The following is a 17,899-nucleotide window of genomic DNA, read 5'->3' on the forward strand; positions in this document are numbered from 1 at the left end:
CACAGAGAGTCATTAGCCACCCCCTTGGTCTCTATCAAACACCCTGCGCAAGTTTTATGAAAGTTATGTGGTGTCATATCTAATACGGAACCATTATTGATATTTAAACATTTTAAACAATTGAAAATATTCGATTATTATATGAAAATGAGCTGTGCGATGAATTGACGTCAGCGAGCGACTGCTAAACGTATATTTTTACGTTTTTTTTAAATCATATTATCCCTAATGTTAAGCAGTACGCTTAGATTTTTTATGAAATTTGCTTTTTCGCGAAGTACTTTTACTTTTATTTTTTTAATATTACCATATTAAAATAATTTGTTATTATATAGTACTGTCCAATTGATTACATTTAGTGCGCTCTCTGACCCGCTGCGGCTAAAATAAAGTGAAATATTTTTCATGGAAGAACAGCTAGGTCTAATTGAATTTATAAGTCTGGTTGGTGTACGACAAAGTTATGTGGAATTTCTACCCGCTAAGACCCTCCCAGTGGCAGGCCTTTGCGCTTTGTTATGGAACGCATCCCTTGTACTATGCCGTTTTGGGGAGCCCGTCTCAGGGTATGCATTATTCACGCTACTCCTGAAACCCTCACGATGCTTCGAGACCACATCGCTCCATCGTGCGATTCACTGAAGCTAGTGGTAATTTAGGGCCCCTACCCTAAAGACCCGCGACTCCGAAAGCCTCGTTTGTGGTAGGTTAACACCATTCCAAGGACTCATGAGGGCCGTCAAGGGGCGCGTCTCTGCGCTGACGGTCAGCTGAGTCTCCAAACAGAATCTGTTCTTTGGCGATAAGTTCAATAAGTTTGAACTATCATTGGGATATCTACAAAATTCCTTTCAATTAGTCCTTAAATCATTGTCCGCAGGTTCAGGGAAGAGGACTCTCCGCCGCCATCACTCCGGTCGGCAGGCAACGGGCGCCGGCGTCGTCCGCCCCCAGACCACGCCCACTCCGGGTCTTTCTTCGTCGCGAGCCGCCCGCTCGCCGCGCCGCAGCGCTCGGAACCATGACGCCCATCCGCCCCAGCAGGTTCAGTCCGTGGTGAGAGCACACGACTACTTTCAGCCCGATTCTGTGGTGTCCCTCACGCTCGGGGACAAACTGCGAGTGCTTGCGACGGCAAATGTTTAGTTTCTACGATACAATACGAGAGATATGTAGTTAGTCGCTACGAGAGCAATCAGTTATATCAGTTTTCCTCGGTAAACAATTAACTCCCGACGCTGCATTGTGCTACGTAATGTTTTCGCTATAATTCAATACACTAAAATGTGCAAAGATCGCATACCGAAAGAAATATATCGAGTATCTAGTAATGAGCACAGTTGTAGTTTAGGTTTACTTAAGTGTCGCCGGCGGCGCGATGCGGGGCATATTCGTGTCCGCCGTGCGGGACCCGGAAGAACGCGCGCCTGCTAATGCATGCGCGGGGAGCGCCGGAGATCTTGAATTCTTTTCCATGCTAATGGCGCCGTCCGAAAAATGTTTACGTAAACACGCCGCCCGCCCGCGCACCTCAACCCCCGCGCCGTCCCCGCACCTGCACCTGACGCGATAAATATTCTAATTACTCTCTGCGCCTCCGAAATAAACTTTTCAACATGAAAGAATAGGCTCCGCTTTTATTGTCCGTCCTAGTCCGGAGCGGAGGGCCGGCGCGGGACATGCGACAACTTGGGCACGCACAGCCAAAGCATTGGAGCGGCCGCGGGCGTCGCGTTTGAACGGGCCTACCGTCGGTAGTGCCGTCTGCGAATCTATTATGCACTCTTCCGGTACTGGCTCGGCCTCCAGTCGCTTACCTAACATAAAACAAAAAAAATTCGTCTTTAAAAAATTACAAAAAAATCTTTTCACGGCTAGAGCCTCGTATAATGTTGAATTAGGCGGTGCGCACGGGAGTATTATCACGTGGTACACCCCCTTTACTTGGATTTGGATGTAACGGAGACGTCGCCGCGGGGCGCTGCTGACGAACGAGCAAAGAGGCTGCGGCGTGGATAGCCAGCTAACGTAAACAAGCTTGCGGGGCGGCGTGGGGCGGCGTGGGGCGGCGAGGGGCGGCGAGGGGCGGCGGCGCTCAGTGCGCGGCGAGCCGCGGCGGCGGACGGAGGTGGCGAGCGATGCGCGCGACATGGACGTGTGGAGCGCGCGCGTGCACTCGCCGGCCGCGCAATCGCCGCACGCCTCCTTCGCGCTCGCCTTCATGCCCGGCGCACACCGCCGCCAGCAGCACGCCGCAGGTGCGTGCCGGCACCATCAGCGGGGACGCGCTCGAAATTTATTTCCGATAATTTCATGGAAAACTGCGAGATTGTGCGAGCATTAATTCAGGAATCGCTCCCGCAGATCGACCTAGGCTTGCGATCCTCCTGGTACACTCGCAACCACCCCTCCCTCCGTGCCCGAGCAGCAGCGTGCAAGTGCAACGCTGAGGTTTCGACTCCGGAAACCGCGATTTTTTTGCAAAAACAATCGTATTTGATTATCGAACGCATTCTAAGTTCGGGCCTTTTCGCTTATGCACACGCGTGCTTTTAAAATCTGCATCTGTTTTTGTTTTCCAAAGTACTATGACAATTTGAATCATTTAAAAGCTCGACTATAATAAATTTGCAAGCGGAAGTAAATAGCAAGTTTCATCGAAAGGAACTGAGTGCATGCGGGTGGCATGTACACCAGGGTGAAGTGGCGACATGGTCCATGTGGACGTCAATGACCGGCTCGGTTACGCAACCGCACCGGGTGCGCACGCGCTGGAACCGGACCGTACCGCCAGGCTCGTCTGGCCCGCTTCGGTCGTGGTCGTTGTTAATGTTTCTGGTCGACGAGGTTACTTCAAATTAGTCGAAAATTTCTCACCGAGCTAACACATCGGATTAAATTTATTGGCGGTTCATGGGGCGCTAGTTTCGTTTGTTAATAAACAATAGACAAGGTCGCCGGTGCGCCCGCCGAGCACGGCCAGCGGCGGAGCCCGCGCCGAGTGCGTTGCTCCCGTGCCGGCGGCGCGGCGCGAGGGAGAAGCGGCGCGGGGCAGCGCGCACGAGCGGGACGGCGCGAGCGCCAGCGCAGGTTCAACGATCGACTTGCGCGCAGTTTGTTGAACTGCAACCGGGCGACGGATCGCGGAAGAAAGCGCCGCGCCCGGTTACGTAACTTGTTGTGTTAGCGTGCATCTCGGCGGCGCCCCGCGAACCTTCCTTTTCCTCTTAACAAACGGAAAAAGTTTCGCTAAACTTATCTGCTTGTATGAGCCCTGCGCTCATCGTTCGTAAAAAACCCATTGCGGAAATGTTTTGCGGCCGCCTGGCGCGCTGCCACCGGTTGCGATCGGTCTACAGCACGAGTGCCACTTAATCCGACGACAAGAAGGGAACAAAACAATATCGTTGCTGCTGCCAAGCAGCGTGTGGTAGGCGCATGGACGTCGTCGCCGACAAAGAGCGCGTGGTGCAGCCCGTCGCCGCGTTTCGCCGCGCGCTTCTATATTTTGGATCAGATGTTTTAGCGGCGGCTGAGCGCGTGCGTGTATGCGTGCGAGTGACGCGCATTTCTGTGTTTGCACAGAGCGCGCAGCAGACGGCGGCGGAGCCGGTGCGGTACGGGCGGCGGCCCCGTGCAAGGTGTGCGGCGACAAGGCCTCCGGCTACCACTACGGTGTCACGTCCTGCGAGGGCTGCAAGGTGAGACGAACAGGGCCCAGCATTTTTGAAAATTGTACAAGAGCACATATGAACACACGCGCACCACAACAGCAAAGAGCGAGCAGTACAAGCGTGCAGTGTCGCGCTCGCGGTGACGAACACGCGCCTCGGTTTGCAGGGTTTCTTTCGGCGCAGCATCCAGAAGCAGATCGAGTATCGCTGCCTGCGCGACGGCCAGTGTCACGTGATCCGCCTCAACCGTAACCGCTGCCAGTTCTGCCGCTTCAAGAAGTGCCTGGCGGTAGGCATGAGCCGCGACTGTGAGTACCCTCCCTCACATACGAGTATTTGTTTATGTAATAAGTGATCGCCTGGCGCACAGAGACCTCGCTGGGCCAGTTCGTAAGCGTGTGCATGTGTGCAGCGGTGCGCTACGGCCGCGCGCCTAGGCGGACTCGCGAGGGCGACGCACCGCACCCCGCGCCCACCCGCTCGCGCCCCCCTGAGTGCACCGTCACCTCCGCGTCCGCTGCGGCCGCCGCTCCCGCCGCGCAGCTCGTGCCACAGCTCGTGCCTCAGCTCGTGCCGCAACACGTGCCGCAGCGCGCACCGCCAGCGCCCCAGCCGACGCCACAACTAGTGTTGCAACCGGCACTACAGCCCGTGCAGCAGCCCGTGCAGCAGGCAATGCAGCAGCCCGTGCAGCAGCCCGTGCAGCAGCCCGTGCAGCAGCCAATGCAGCAGCCCGTGCAGCAGCCCATGCAGCAGCCTATGCTGCAGGCCGCATTGCAGCCTGCGCTCGCCCAGGAACCACAGCCTGAACTGCTGCCTGCACCGCAGTTCGGCTTGCAGCTGATGCCGCAGCTAGCGCCACTTGCCGCATTGGAGCTGACGCAGCTTGTGCTAGCCGCGCACCGCAACAATAACTCATACACGGAAGAACTGCGTCGTTCACTTCACCGTCGCTCCGTCTTCGAGTTCGAAGTTTTCGACTACGAAGGTCACTACTCATTTACTTTAAATTTCTATCCGCGAATACTTGCATCTTAACAAACTTGGCCGAGTTTCAAACTCCGTGGAGTCCGGTTGATTGTAAGCGAACCAAAATACTTACTACTGTTGTGTGACACGTGTGCAGCAAGCGGCAGTGAGGAGGGTCTAGAGGATGGAGGCAACGCGCTGCTCAGCATACCCCTCTCGGACACGGTGTCGCTGCTGTGGTACGAGCTGTCGGCACGCATGACACCCGCCGCGCAAGAGGTGGTCGGCTTCGCCAAGCGGCTGCCCGGTTTCCCAGCGCTGCCGCAGGACGACCAGCTCATACTCATCAAGGTATGCTGCGCGCGGAGGTATCAGAGTTGTCGGTCGTTTCGCACGCTGCTGAGCGATTGGCTACCGTTCGCCGTTCGTCGCTTATCGGCGACCGCTCGGCAGCGTGCGGCTCGCTCAGCCACATTAATCAATCAGCACCGCGTTTGCGTTACCCAGCGAGCTGTCCCCCCTTGCTTGTGACAATCGTCAGCGTACGCCCCCGTCGATGAGCAATGTGCTCGACGTGCGTATGAGTGTGTGTACGTACGCTGGCCGCTGAGCGCGCGTAGCTGCTGCACTGCGATGATTTTGTTGCTTTCGAATGATCGATGCAATTGATGAGACGCCTACTGTCACACATTGACTGCGTGTGTTGTCTGTTAAAATGTAAAAGTCACCGGAGACACCGACCGGTCGCCGATAATGTTACGCATTACGAATTAACAAAAACGACTACCGCGAACGAATACATAACACATCAAAAAGTTTTTTTTATTTCGCGCGTAAACTGATTCGGGCGCGATATCCGGGTCGTGGCCGACCGGTGTAGCTTAGCTGGCGACGCGCTATAGCTCTGACAATCCTTGCAGTTAGGCTTCTTCGAGGTGTGGCTGACGAGGATCAGTCGGCTGTCTGCGCCGCTCTGCATCGTGTTCGACGACGGCGCCGTCTTCTCCCAAGCGCAGCTCGAGTTGATCTACGACGTGAGTCGATATCATTTACTTGTGAAGCCGACAGATACCGCGCCGGCATGCCCGGCACCGGGTTGACGCTCTCCGCAGCGACTGGCTTATTCGCGCGACGCACTTCTGAAGGGTTACAAGTAAAGTGTCATGGAGCACGGTGTGAGTAAAAAGTTTCAATAAAATTTAGAGTCGTTACGTTGAAATTCGTATGTGTGCGCAGCGCGATTTCGCATCGTCGATACTGGCGTACGTGACGTCGGTGTCGCGGCTGCGACCCAGTGAGCCGGAGCTGGCGCTGTTCACGGCGCTCCTGCTGTTGAGCCCACTCCGCGCGGCGCTGCTGCAGCGCGACCACGTCGCCGCACTCAACCGCGCCTTCTCCGACTGCCTCCGCCACCTGGTCACCCCTGCCCCATATTATTTCTTTATAGACCACCTTTCCACATATTCGACTACGTCATACCATATTCAAACACATTACGTCATACAGTACCGTAATAAAATACATTATAAGAAATTACACATTTTAACACGTCACAACATGTTACACATCACACAGTTTACACCGCACTTAATCGTATAACAACACGTTACACACGCCAAACGTTATACCACTGTACATCAATGAATCATATTTTTTTAAATACTTACATTAATAATAGTGTAAATTAAGTTTAATTGTAATTTTTATGAGATTAAGTCGAATGTAATTTTTCCCATGGTCCAATCTTACTGAAGGAATCTCCTTATAAAAAATAATCAGTCAACCATTTTGCTCGAAGCACATTTCGTGAAACTACCCAGCTGATCCTTCCGACCGATATCACCCAAGTCTTAGCCCTCCCCTTTAACGCTGCCATGACCAACGAATTACCACCGTTAAATTAAGTTTCCGTGCCAAACGCCACTAAACCCATCTAGTGCATCGCATCACAGACAAAAATTTGCTCTACGAATAGAAAGATCCCTGGGGGGCCACCTTCCCCAACATGATTGAAACGTTTGATAAAGTTTGCATTAACAGACTCGTAAACAAGTTATACTACTCTGTTGTGCTGAACCGTTCCGTGTTCCATGGTACGTGACATTTAAGAACCGCGGCGAGAGAGCTAGCTCCCGGCTACTCCAAGTCAGGGCGTGCTCCAAGAATCGCTCTTAGGATCGGTTCCATACATGCTCTGTACTAACGACACAAAACGCGTCATAATTCTAGATCAAGCCATTTTTGCAGACGACACCTGCATTCCTAACGACGCCTCTAGACCTTACCAAAGGAGATAATAATTCCGTAAATAGAGGATATAAATTAATCCAAGCAAAATTGCCGCTTACTCTTCTCGTATCGCAACCGCTCCCTTCCAAATCTAAATTCGCTCATGAATTCTCTGTGCCTTGGGGAAAGCAAGTCAGCTATGTAGGTGCTACAAGGCGACATTCTTGATTGGCCTCTATATATAACTGTCAAATAAAGTGACACATCTACCTGTAATCAGACATACGTACGTTTAGCGTCCGGCCCACGCAACAACTATTTTAATGGACATCGAACAAGATATGGCACAAGGTTTCAAAAACCAACCGGGCCCGATTGGAGTCGTTGGCTTGCATAGCGGTCGTCTACCCGCAATCATTTAAGATGCCAGCGGTACCAGGGTTCCTTCCGCCACTTCCCCATCGCTAATGCTTTCCTTATTGGTGTGGTAGCATTGTTAACCAGGTAATAGCAGCCGATCAAGTTCAGTTTCTGGCCTCGCGGGTATCCTTAACCCCAAGCAGAGATCTGGTAGTTACTCCATGGAGCGTCAGCTTAAACGATGCAAAATCTCGGTGGCCTTCCAATCCGGTGAAACATTAGTACGTAGCAAAGGCCCGTATCGATACTCCTCGGGGCTAGGGCTACACTGTAAACCCGATAAAAAATGTTGATTTGAATGCCGGGCGAATATCTTTTTAGACCATTAAATATTATGTTTTGGTCCACGACAGAAGTAATTCTCATTTTGATCCATCAATGTAAATACATCTACGTTTATTGGTTACGGTTTAACGGTGGTTTAAGGTGTTTGCGCACTCTCAGATATTAACTCTGTCCCACCAACAGAGTAACATAGGGTAGGGCAGCAAATTTTGGTCGAGTGAATAAAAAGACGTGCATTTAGTTAACCATTTGTTTTAATACAAAAGATGAAGGCAGGCGAGCACAGAGTGAGAACGATAAAAGTACGTTGCGCAGGTGCGGGGACGCGCACGCGTGCATGCCTTCGAGGCGGCATTACGCACGGCGCACGCGCTCGGCGTGCGGCACGACCGCATGCTGGCGTGGCCGCGCGCGAATTTCCGCCAACTGCTGATACCCGCGCTCTTCGCCGAGATCTTCGACATCCCCAAGGTGGAAGAGGAAGTGCCACAGCAGCAGCTACCGCCGGACGAGGAAGTACCACAGGAGCAGCTACCGCCGGGCTCCTAAGCGTCTCGCGGTTGCTGATCGAAGATTCCCGTCACGAAGGCCAAAGCGTCACTTGCTTTTATTATAACGACGACACTCTAACCTGGGAACTTCGCAGTAACTCGTTTTCTGTATTTTGGTGTTTACAATTATCGATTTCAGCCGACATCGAGCTGACTAGTTAAGATGTTTCACTGAAAAAATCAATAAAAATATATTTACATGTGTTATCTTCTTCAAATGGAATGATGGTATCGGTATTGAAAGTGTACCGAAACGTCGCGGCGCAGTGTCATGTCGCGTACCGAGGAGCATACCGGGTGCGCTTCGAGGCGGACACGGTCGCGCGTTGAGGGTAGAAACGAGAACAGGTATTAGTTAGTAACTGTCGGAAGCAGCGGGCGGGCCGTCAGCTGGCAGGTGCGACCAGCGAGCCGGCACCGACTCCCGCTGCGGCTCTCTTCATCGGTGTATAGTTAGGTAGGTGTAAATACGTGAATTTATGGTGTTATATATGTGATCGTCTGTAGGAGCAAAGTGTCCGCAGACAGACAATTGCGCTTGGTATCCTTATTATTGTGATTTTGGTGAGAGGTTGCCGCCCATCGCTGCGGCCGCCTTTTTAATGATTCATAACCCAGTTATGATTGATAAACCACAAGAAGGCCATTAGTTTTGTCTGAAATGCATTTATCGTCTAGTTCGTTGTGCGATGTATTTGTTGTTCTTTGCCTGTAGGGCTCTTGTGACGCGGCGGGTGCTCCTGCAATCGAGCTCCTGTTCCTCAGGACAACACATTATAATTATAATTTCATTGTATGGTTTCATGTTCCGAAAGGAAGATGTATTATTTGCTAAGAATTTTAAATAAATATATTGATGTGTAATAAGTTGTTTCTTTTCACACAAATCGCATCACCCCGGCGCCGGTGTTGAGGATTGGGATTGGTAGTGGGAGTGGGGCGGGGCGCACAACAAACACACCGTAGCAGTTTTAGTGCATATTTTTATTGCCACTTTCTTAAATCACATGGAGGAAACAATATGTTTTGAACAAAATATTTCATTAGCTTAAAATTCAAGAAATTAAATAATTCATTTTCATCATTAATAACAATAACAAAGCAAAGAGCTAAGAAATTTTAAAACAAGCGTTTAAAACCTAAAGCACGCGAGGGGCGCGCGCGCCGGTGCCGCGCACTACGGCGTTTACTTGCCATAAATAATATTGTGTACATAATATGATACAATACAATTAACTAACATAAATAATAACTAGCGCTCGGCCCGGGCGCTACACACTACCGACCACTTCCATTCAAAGTAAACACATCCGTACAACGCGATACAACACGATACAACGCCGACGCATTCTCATTTACTACATCATATCATAAATAAACTTTGTGTTTAAATATTAACTCGCTACATGTGAAATTGCCGATCCTGCACACACAGCTTTCTACACGAACATCGGGAGGAATCTTAGTTCGTTATACACAATTAAAAACAATTACGATTAAAAACAAATTTAGATTAATTGACCATTATAAAAGCGGACCGGTGACCGGCAGTCGTGGCGATCTTTTGGGGTGGCGTATGCCTTGTCGAACACAAATATCGCGACAGTTCAAGAGGATCCACATCTTGAAGCGCAGTCTTACCGCAAATGAACTCAACCAATCAGTTGTCACATAATCGAGTATGGCTTGGCCAGGAGCATTCGGCCCAGGTCAATCTTGGGAGCAAGTTGACACCGAACAAGATATGGCCCTCTGTTTGACCAGTGCTAGTAATGCACACTACAGAGCACAGCGGACGAGCGTTGTAAACAATCGCAGACAGACAAGGATGACACTGGCAGCTCGGCTCGCCCGCTCCCCTATTCTCCCGCTCAAACTAATCACCACTGTTTATGAAATTTAAACAATTTTTGCAGGAAAAAAAATCCTTACCGACGCGCCAGCGAAAACTATCTTCAAAAAAATAATTGTAGTTCGCTCCCAGGAGTTTTCCCTTTCGACGCTAACGTCTTGCCGTCAGTTGTATCAGCTGTGCATCGTTATCGAGGTTGCGTTTCGTAACACACGACTTCTTAGCCGTAACAATATGCATAGTATGATGGGAAATGGCAATTTAATCTGTAAGTTTAATATTTCAAATAAGATGGTGAACTTGCCGGGGCGGCGCGGGGCGGCGCAGGGCGGCGCGGGACGTAGCGGGTCGCTGCCCCGTCGGCTAGCGGTCGCTCGAGGACCTTTTAAACGGTTAATATAATACTTGAGTTGATTTAAGCGAAAACGTCGCATGCCGTGGCGGACTCCGGAAACCGTGATGCACTACCCGTGTAGCAAAACCATATCAAGCGTGCACCCTCGCCTCGCATCACGCATCTAACGCTTATCTATCGATGTATTTCAAAATGGAACGTGACCTGCTTGAGCCACAACGGAATCAAATTAATCTTTGGACGGAATGTCATTTGACGTGAACACCGACGGAGCGGAGACCGCCGCCCATAGCTCGCTCCCCGCCGCCCCCACCACGTACATGAACCACCTCGCGGATGCGCTTCCTCTATCCTAAATAATAATAATAATAATAATATTCTTGCTCGTAATTACAATAATCCTATGCCGTGCAGAGCGCGCACGTCCGTGTATAGACAAACAATAGAACCTCCGCTGCTCTCGAATGTAAATAATTTCTTTGCAATAGACAGACAAAGGTAACCACGATTCAAAAAATATTTTCGCATCGGGGTGCACATTAGTTCGGTCCGTTTTTTGAGGACAAAATGTTTCTAATAAAAAATAATTATGAACAGATAAAGGAAGTGTAGTTTGATCTACTGCTTTTGACCACCGTTCAACAATTACTGCGATTCGGGGCGGGAGCTCCCGCGGCGCACCGGCCGTATGGTTCATCGAGGGAGAGGGAGAGGTATTATTCCTCGGTGCTTTCTTTAATTTCATGCCTCGGTCCCAGGGCTCGCAAGCAGAAGGGCGCGCGGTTTCAAATCATTACCATAGATTTCGATCGGACGGAAAATGGTGGTCGAGTAACTCTCAACGATTTAGAGAGTCCCCTAGCGTGTAAACAAGTTTGAACGGCGTCGACAACAGCTCCCGCGGGCACGGAGCCGGATAACGTGCACGCCCGACACTACACGATCTTACTATACTTCTATACAATTCAGAGAAACTCTTTACGTAACTCAAAATATAAAGAGAAAGTTAGAAAAAACGGTCACGCCCTGGTCCGCGCACGCGCTGGTATGCGCGTGCAGCTTTTCGAACTTTATGTAACTTCACTAAAGTCCTAATGTTTATCGTAATTCGCGCTCCCCGGGCGGCGACGAAGCGTATGCGCGCCGCTCACAGCACGCAGCACGCGGCACAGTCGAAGCGCGCGCCGCGCACGGGCCTGCGCGCGCGCGCCCTCACCGGCAGCGACGGTACGGGCGCGGGCATGGGCGCCAGCGCCACGCCCGGGCCCGCGGCCACAACGCCGGGCGGCGGCGCGAGCTACGGCAGGGGCGCTCATTTCTTGGCGGGCGTGCCGCGCTGCGTGAGGCCCTCGAAGCGCTTGAAGGTGTAGTTGATGAAGACCCAGTCTTTGTAGGCCACCTCGCCCTCCTGCGATATCGGCGCGGCCGCTGCAACCAACGTCCAAGACAATATAAATATTGTGTCGCTAGCTTTGCAACAGTGCACCACCGGCGGCGGGCTCTCTGGGCTAACTAAAAGTGGATCGAGTAGAGCGCTACAAGTGACGCGAGCTGCGGAGGCCGCGCTGTACTCACGGATCTCCAGCTTCACGTCGGGGAAGTCGTCGAAGTTGGAGGTGTCGTCGATGGAGCGCACGTCCACGGAGATGGCGGCGGGGCGCTCGCGCACATGGCTCCAGTCCACGCCACGGAAGAACCCCACCGACTTCACATCCTCGATGCCGCGCTGCGAGCCCAGTCTGCAGCATCACAAACGCGTCAGGCAGCTCACTCGTAGTATCGCTCCGGAGTATTGTCAGGGCGGAGACGACTGGTGTAATGGTGTACCACACAGGAACGCCCTGACCACGCTTACAGAAACAACATTAGCAACAGTGTTGGGGACCGACTTCTTGGCCTGATCGTCAATTTGAACGAATATAAACACAACTCGTGCGTCCTCGTCCTCGTGTTCGGCGCAGGGCGGGGCGGGGCGGAATGTATTGAAATGTAGTGCAACCGACGGAGCCTTCCGAAACACTCCACCGGTCGACGACAACATTATCCCCGAAGTCGCCTGAACACCTAGTTGGGGGTCATAGATTCTGCTTTGTTTGAATTTAACAGGTTAATTGTAATATCTTTAACAAAAAGCACTCGCACAGTAGAAAGGAGAGTACGGTAACGCACCTGCGGTCCGGCTCGGAGCAGAAGCGCATGATGGTCTCGCGCGCCTCCTCGCTGATGGGTATCTCCGGCGGGAAAGTGAGCGACTCGCGCCACGACATCACCTTCCGGTAGGTCTCTTGCGGCGACTCCGAACAGAACGGCGGGTACCCGATCAGCATCTCGTACCTGCGTTCAACGCCTTCGTGTACTGCGACCGCCCCATCCACGCGCCGCCCATGCCCGACCCCAGCCGCGACTTGCGGTCAGCGCAGCGTGTACTCGGCCAAGTCCCGATACGTTTATATTTTATTCTCTAGCACAAGTTGCGCAGACGCGTGCGGCCCGCCACGCCAACGACGCAAACAAGTTCATTTGCTGCAGTGCAATCGCGATAAAAGTACGACGAACCCTCAAAGTCCGCCGCCCTCGTTACTCCTAATTAGAAAGCCAAGTAGACAGGGAGGCAACGAGGCCAACGGGCAATAGTGATTCACTTTTGGCCTATCTGTAACACAGGGGGCAGGACATTCGCAGCGGCATACAGGTCTCACACACTCAATGAATCGCAATTGCGGACTCACTGACGGCCGACAATATATAATGCAATAATAACAAAAAAATATTTGAGTGCATTAGAGAGGAACGCATAGCTGAGGCCGGGCGCGAGCAGCGGCGCGCGGGGCTCGAACCCGCGGCTCGTGCGCGCTATCGGTCCGAGTGGGAGCGCGTGCAGCGCAGGGCGGTCGCTACTGACATGATGACGCCGAGGCTCCACCAGTCGGCCTGGGGCCCGTAGCCGGTCTGCAGGAACACCTCGGGCGCGATGTAGTCGGGCGTGCCCACGGTGGAGTAGGCGAGCGCACGTCGGTTGCGTTTCCAGGACTCGGCGCGCCGCTTCGAATCCAGCGCCGAAGTCGAGGTGCAGACTGCACGACAGGAAAGAAGGCTGCGTGAGATTGGTGCTCCGCGTTAGTTAGGGTGGAGGAGGAGAAGGATAGGGAAAGCGGCCTCACTGAAATCGGAGGGCGTAGCGCGCGACAGGTCGCGATAGAAGTCGGTGCGGTGGCTCTTCTTGAGGCCGGTGCACAGGCCGAAGTCGCTCAGCTTGATGTGCCCGCGCGCGTCCAGCAGCAGGTTGTCCGGCTTGATGTCCCTGCAGCAAAGCACCACCGCTCTTACCTCACTGTCCGCTTGCAATAAAATCGTTCAGTTTCGCAAATAATATGCATAAACTTATAAAATTAAATCTCTTCGGCTGCCGTTTCTGTATCCGGCAGTTTTTGATAACAAAAAACAACTAAGTAAAATTTGGTTTCGATTATTTTTCATGTTCTGTTTTTTTTTTGTCGAAATGACCGCATTTAATGAGTAAATTCAACACATTCTAAAATTTCTTCAAGAAAAGAAAATGAGCTGTGATGCACATTAGCCGAGAAAAATTTACAGAAAGTGGTAGCATAAATTTGGTTTAAGCGTTATTATCTCGGAATTTTGTTATATAAAAGACGCAAAAAGTGGATTTAGCTCGGCATTTCGATACCTAGGTATCCATTTGAAAAAATCTGTGTACACAAAAAATTATCGAGCAAATGTAGATGCCACTCAAGCTCACTGAAACAAACTTAATGTACTCCTTTGTGATTATTTATCTAGAATTAATAAAATCGGACCGTTTTAAAAGCCATCTGACCCTGACCTTACACCTTCAGGTTCCCACCTGTTTTATTAACACCAAGTGTGCCTACGCTACTTGTACATACTATAATTAAATGTAAATAAACTTTGAAAAAAAAAATGTCTCCATTTGTCATAAAATTGGAAGAAACTTTTTCTCTATCCCATAGCATTGTGCCTCGTAGCAACGGTTCCCCGACACTTGAAATGCCTACAGTTAGGGGAGTGAGTGTGTCGTGATAAGTGGCGCACCTGTGGATGAAGCCGAGCTTGTGTATGCTGTCGATGGCGAGCGCGGTCTCGGCCACGTAGAACTGCGCACAGTCCTCGCTCAGCGTGTCCTTTTTCATCAGCAGGGTCATCATGTCGCCGCCGGGCAGGAACTCCATGATCAGATACAAATTCATGGGGTCCTGGAAGCTGTAGTACATCTTCACCACCCACTGGTGATCGGCCTCTACCAAGACGTCGCGCTCGGCGCGCACGTGCGCCACCTGCAACGCCAATCGTGGACCTGACAGTTACTGGGTACGTGTTCGGTCTCGCGGCTCATCACGCTGCTGAACCGACGAGAGCTCGGGCAGGGGGGACTCGCATAACAATAAGTTACAGGCTACATTGTCTAATAACGGGACTCTACCTGTTCCTTTTCCAACATGTCTGCCTTCCTAAGTATCTTCATGGCATAGACGTGGCCCGTGTCCTTCTTCTGCACCAGACGCACCTCCCCGAATGCTCCTCGCCCGATCACCTTAAGCGGCTCGAAGTCCTCGACACCGAGGCGCGAGCGCTTCAGCCGCAAGAACTCCGTCTCCTTCTGCGCGTGCTGCTGTCGCTTTTCTTGCTTCTGGCTCTCCGTGAGGCTCTCATCCTTAAGAGACTCCTCCAGTTTCTCGAGCCTGAACCGAGTAAAAGCTCATCACATTCTTAACAGACAACTATTTCATTATATTTCTATAAAAGTATCGGCGCTCATCACCCTACCTCTGCTTCCTCTCATAGTGCTGCGAGATGAGATTCGTGTAGAAGTTCTCGAGCGTGACCTTGGCCTTGGTGGCCTTGTCGAGCGTGTGCCCGCTGAAGCGGATGTTGTCCGCGCCCGTCATCTCCAGCACCCCTGCAACAGTAATCCGCAGACTCGTCAATTCGTTAATCAAACTCTATGCAGTCGCTATATTTCCGTTTTACAATGCGTGAAACGGTAAGGTGTACCGACGCGATAAATAGCCGGAGCAATAGCTAGCGCGACCTCTGGACCAACGGGGGACCCTCAATCGAAAGGTTAATTATAGCGAGCCCTCATAGATGCGCTGCTCTTTTTAAATAGATTAATTTGCGCTCATACTTAAGTCCCCCCGGTCTATCACGATAATGAAATCATCGATCAACAGGAACTGTCCCTGCTGCCGCAACATTCGGCGGGCATAAGTCGCCGCGTCCGTGCGCCCACGCGCCTCCCGCACGCTGTGCAAACAAAACAAATTGAAAGGTTTGCACGCTCAGGGCCGCAGCGACACGCGCTCTCAATGAGCGGGCCGCGGCGGGGACTGCGGGACGCGGAGAGGAGGGGCGGGCGCCGACCTCGCCGCCTCTCCCCGCTCGAGCCGTGCCTCATCAACTGCGCCGCTTTTTGTGCTTTACAACTAACAAAACATTTTCCTACCACGAATCTTTTAAAATGTCCGAACAAAAATCACTGAATACAAATCGACCTAATTACTGTGCTCCAAGTACCAATTCCTAGCCAAGGTACTACTACTAGCAACTTTACAAACGGTTACCACGGTGTTTGCAGATACACACCCCAAATCTCTGGACGTGTCCACGGGATAAGCCAAATACGTCAAAACGCGCGTTCGAATATAAATAATATAAAATATCTACCCGCCTTCCCCCAAAAACATCCACAAAGAAAAAGAACAGCGATGCAAACAGGAAATGCCTTTTTCAATTGGTTCATTCATACTTTGCCTAATGACTTCCTGAAGTGAAGAAACATGTGTCACCTGTACACAAAACTGCAGTAGTGAGTTACTTGTGTCCCAGAAAAGAGAGCACAAAAACCCATTAGAATAGTGCCTTACCCGGGGGCTGGGGTGCCGGTGCCGGTGTATCTGGGGCCACCGTAGTGCCCGGGGAGCTTTTTCCCCAAGACACGGCTGTCCCTGTGTAATATAAATAATTACAGTTAGTGTATAAGCACAGACCACAGACTTAAAGCACATATCCGCCAGCAGTTGTTTAATATTTGGCTGCATATATTTGATATATGTCCTCTGTTAGATGCACAAACACCTCACAAGGCCAAATTGATTTCAGTTAGATAAAATAACAGTCTTAATAAGGTTCCTGCCTGTCAGTGAAGGACAAACAGGTATTAACAACATTTCTACAACACGGGCATTGGAGCAAGAGTAGTCTAGAACAGACATGTCACAAACACAATTTTTTTTTACTTGAGTGTAATTTATACTCTGTGCATGTCTGTATTATGTAACAGAAAAATTTTTACTGTAACTTTAAAATCTTTGGACAAAAAAAGGTAACTTCAAAATGAATTTGCTGCAATTTAAATAGAGTAATAATATGAGAGAACCAAATTTAGCATTTTAAACTTGTAAGATATTTCCAAGCTGCAGCAAGCCAATCTAGTCAGCTGTTACTGTTTCATTCATTATGAACAGGCATCCCGGTGCAGGAATACAAAATCTAATTTTTGAAGTTGGTTTGTTTAACAAGTTGAAAATACCATTTGTACATTTAAACCATTTCTGCAAATAGATGGTTAATATAAACTGTTTGAAAAATGAAAAACAAAGCCCAGCATTTGTAAATGCATGCAAGTGTCTAATTGTGCAGTTTATCTCAACGGTCTACAATGTTGTTGAATAATGGTATCAAGAAATTATCTGTTTAATGATAGAGAGAAAAAGAAACAATGAACACATTGCTTGATTTATGAGTTGAATAACATAGAGCAGAGATAACCATTGTTGTTTGCTGCTACGCAGAACTATACTCCACTATAACTTGGAGTTATATTACATAGGCATTTATCACCATGAGCAATGAGATAGCTCAGTAATTACATGGGCTAAAGGTCAATGGTGATGCTTGAACACTGTCATGGTATCCACAATGTTCAAATATCACTTTTAGCCAACATATACACTAACTTCACTAATACTTATGTAAATGACATTTGATAAAATAAGCAGTCCATTAACAAAAATGAATTATGTACATATAAACATAAACTGTCATAGATGTTTTACAAATGTACTACACAAGACAATATCAGCAGAACAATGCATAGCTTAGGAGAATAGTACTCTTATATCACCCAAAAATTATGGCATAGAAAACAAAAATCATCAGTGAACCAAAACAGATTTTATTAAAAATTTCTTTGAAATTCCATTGTAACCAATCTAACATGTAATGATCTCTTATGTATCGCTAAGTACAATTGCTTGTGCAGAAAGAGCAATCACTAGTGTATTTATAGATCCGCGAGCAGGACTTTCATATTATATCAGTCAAACATAATTTTTCTATTGGCTAATACACACCTTGATATGACTTCAACACAAAAAAATCCGTAATTCCGCGCCAGTGTCTTTGTACACTAATAAATGAACTGCATAAAAACAATACGTTTCACAAGAAGGTTAAAATCGATAACAAACTGTCACAATATATCAAAATTGAGGTAAGATGTCGGGATTGACGATGGACAAGT

At 49.8% G+C, this 17,899-nt stretch overlaps 2 protein-coding genes across 2 annotated transcripts; one reads left to right on the top strand and one right to left on the bottom strand.

Moving 5' to 3' along the window:
* Window positions 1–2,711: 2,711 nt before the first annotated feature.
* On the top strand, window positions 2,712–8,254 carry Eip78C (Ecdysone-induced protein 78C). Its single transcript, XM_068762942.1, has 11 exons — window positions 2,712–2,813; window positions 2,949–3,090; window positions 3,586–3,701; window positions 3,841–3,982; window positions 4,087–4,662; window positions 4,801–4,994; window positions 5,564–5,677; window positions 5,880–6,059; window positions 6,619–6,736; window positions 7,377–7,513; window positions 7,893–8,254. The coding sequence occupies exons 1-11, from the start codon at window positions 2,712–2,714 to the stop codon at window positions 8,124–8,126; spliced, it is 2,055 nt and encodes a 684-aa protein (XP_068619043.1). The 3' UTR covers window positions 8,127–8,254.
* Window positions 8,255–11,570: 3,316 nt separating this feature from the next.
* Window positions 11,571–17,813, bottom strand: trc (Serine/threonine-protein kinase tricornered). Its single transcript, XM_068767998.1, has 10 exons — window positions 17,730–17,813; window positions 16,242–16,322; window positions 15,142–15,274; window positions 14,798–15,056; window positions 14,410–14,651; window positions 13,497–13,636; window positions 13,238–13,409; window positions 12,505–12,669; window positions 11,911–12,074; window positions 11,571–11,763 (listed from the first exon to the last, which is right to left on the bottom strand). The coding sequence occupies exons 3-10, from the start codon at window positions 15,261–15,263 to the stop codon at window positions 11,648–11,650; spliced, it is 1,380 nt and encodes a 459-aa protein (XP_068624099.1). The 5' UTR covers window positions 15,264–15,274; window positions 16,242–16,322; window positions 17,730–17,813; the 3' UTR covers window positions 11,571–11,647.
* Between the last annotated feature and the right edge of the window lie 86 nt (window positions 17,814–17,899).

This window comes from Battus philenor, unplaced genomic scaffold, assembly GCF_028537555.1.
Source record: "Battus philenor isolate CCGP_79_NKW_IND1 unplaced genomic scaffold, ilBatPhil1.0.hap1 SCAF_1, whole genome shotgun sequence".
Classification (NCBI taxonomy): Eukaryota; Metazoa; Arthropoda; class Insecta; order Lepidoptera; family Papilionidae; genus Battus; species Battus philenor.

Excerpts from the sequence above, each read along its gene's own strand:
- Eip78C (XM_068762942.1), top strand. The coding sequence starts at position 2,712 with ATGGTCCATGTGGACGTCAATGACCGGCTCGGTTACGCAACCGCACCG. Across the intron at positions 6,737-7,376 it reads GAACCGTTCCGTGTTCCATG|GTAATAGCAGCCGATCAAGT; the intron begins GTACGTGACATT and ends ATTGTTAACCAG. Across the intron at positions 7,514-7,892 it reads TCCAATCCGGTGAAACATTA|GTGCGGGGACGCGCACGCGT; the intron begins GTACGTAGCAAA and ends TACGTTGCGCAG.
- trc (XM_068767998.1), bottom strand. The coding sequence starts at position 15,263 with ATGACGGGCGCGGACAACATCCGCTTCAGCGGGCACACGCTCGACAAG. Across the intron at positions 13,410-13,496 it reads CGCTACGCCCTCCGATTTCA|TCTGCACCTCGACTTCGGCG; the intron begins GTGAGGCCGCTT and ends CCTGTCGTGCAG. Across the intron at positions 12,670-13,237 it reads TGGAGCCTCGGCGTCATCAT|GTACGAGATGCTGATCGGGT; the intron begins GTCAGTAGCGAC and ends CGTTGAACGCAG.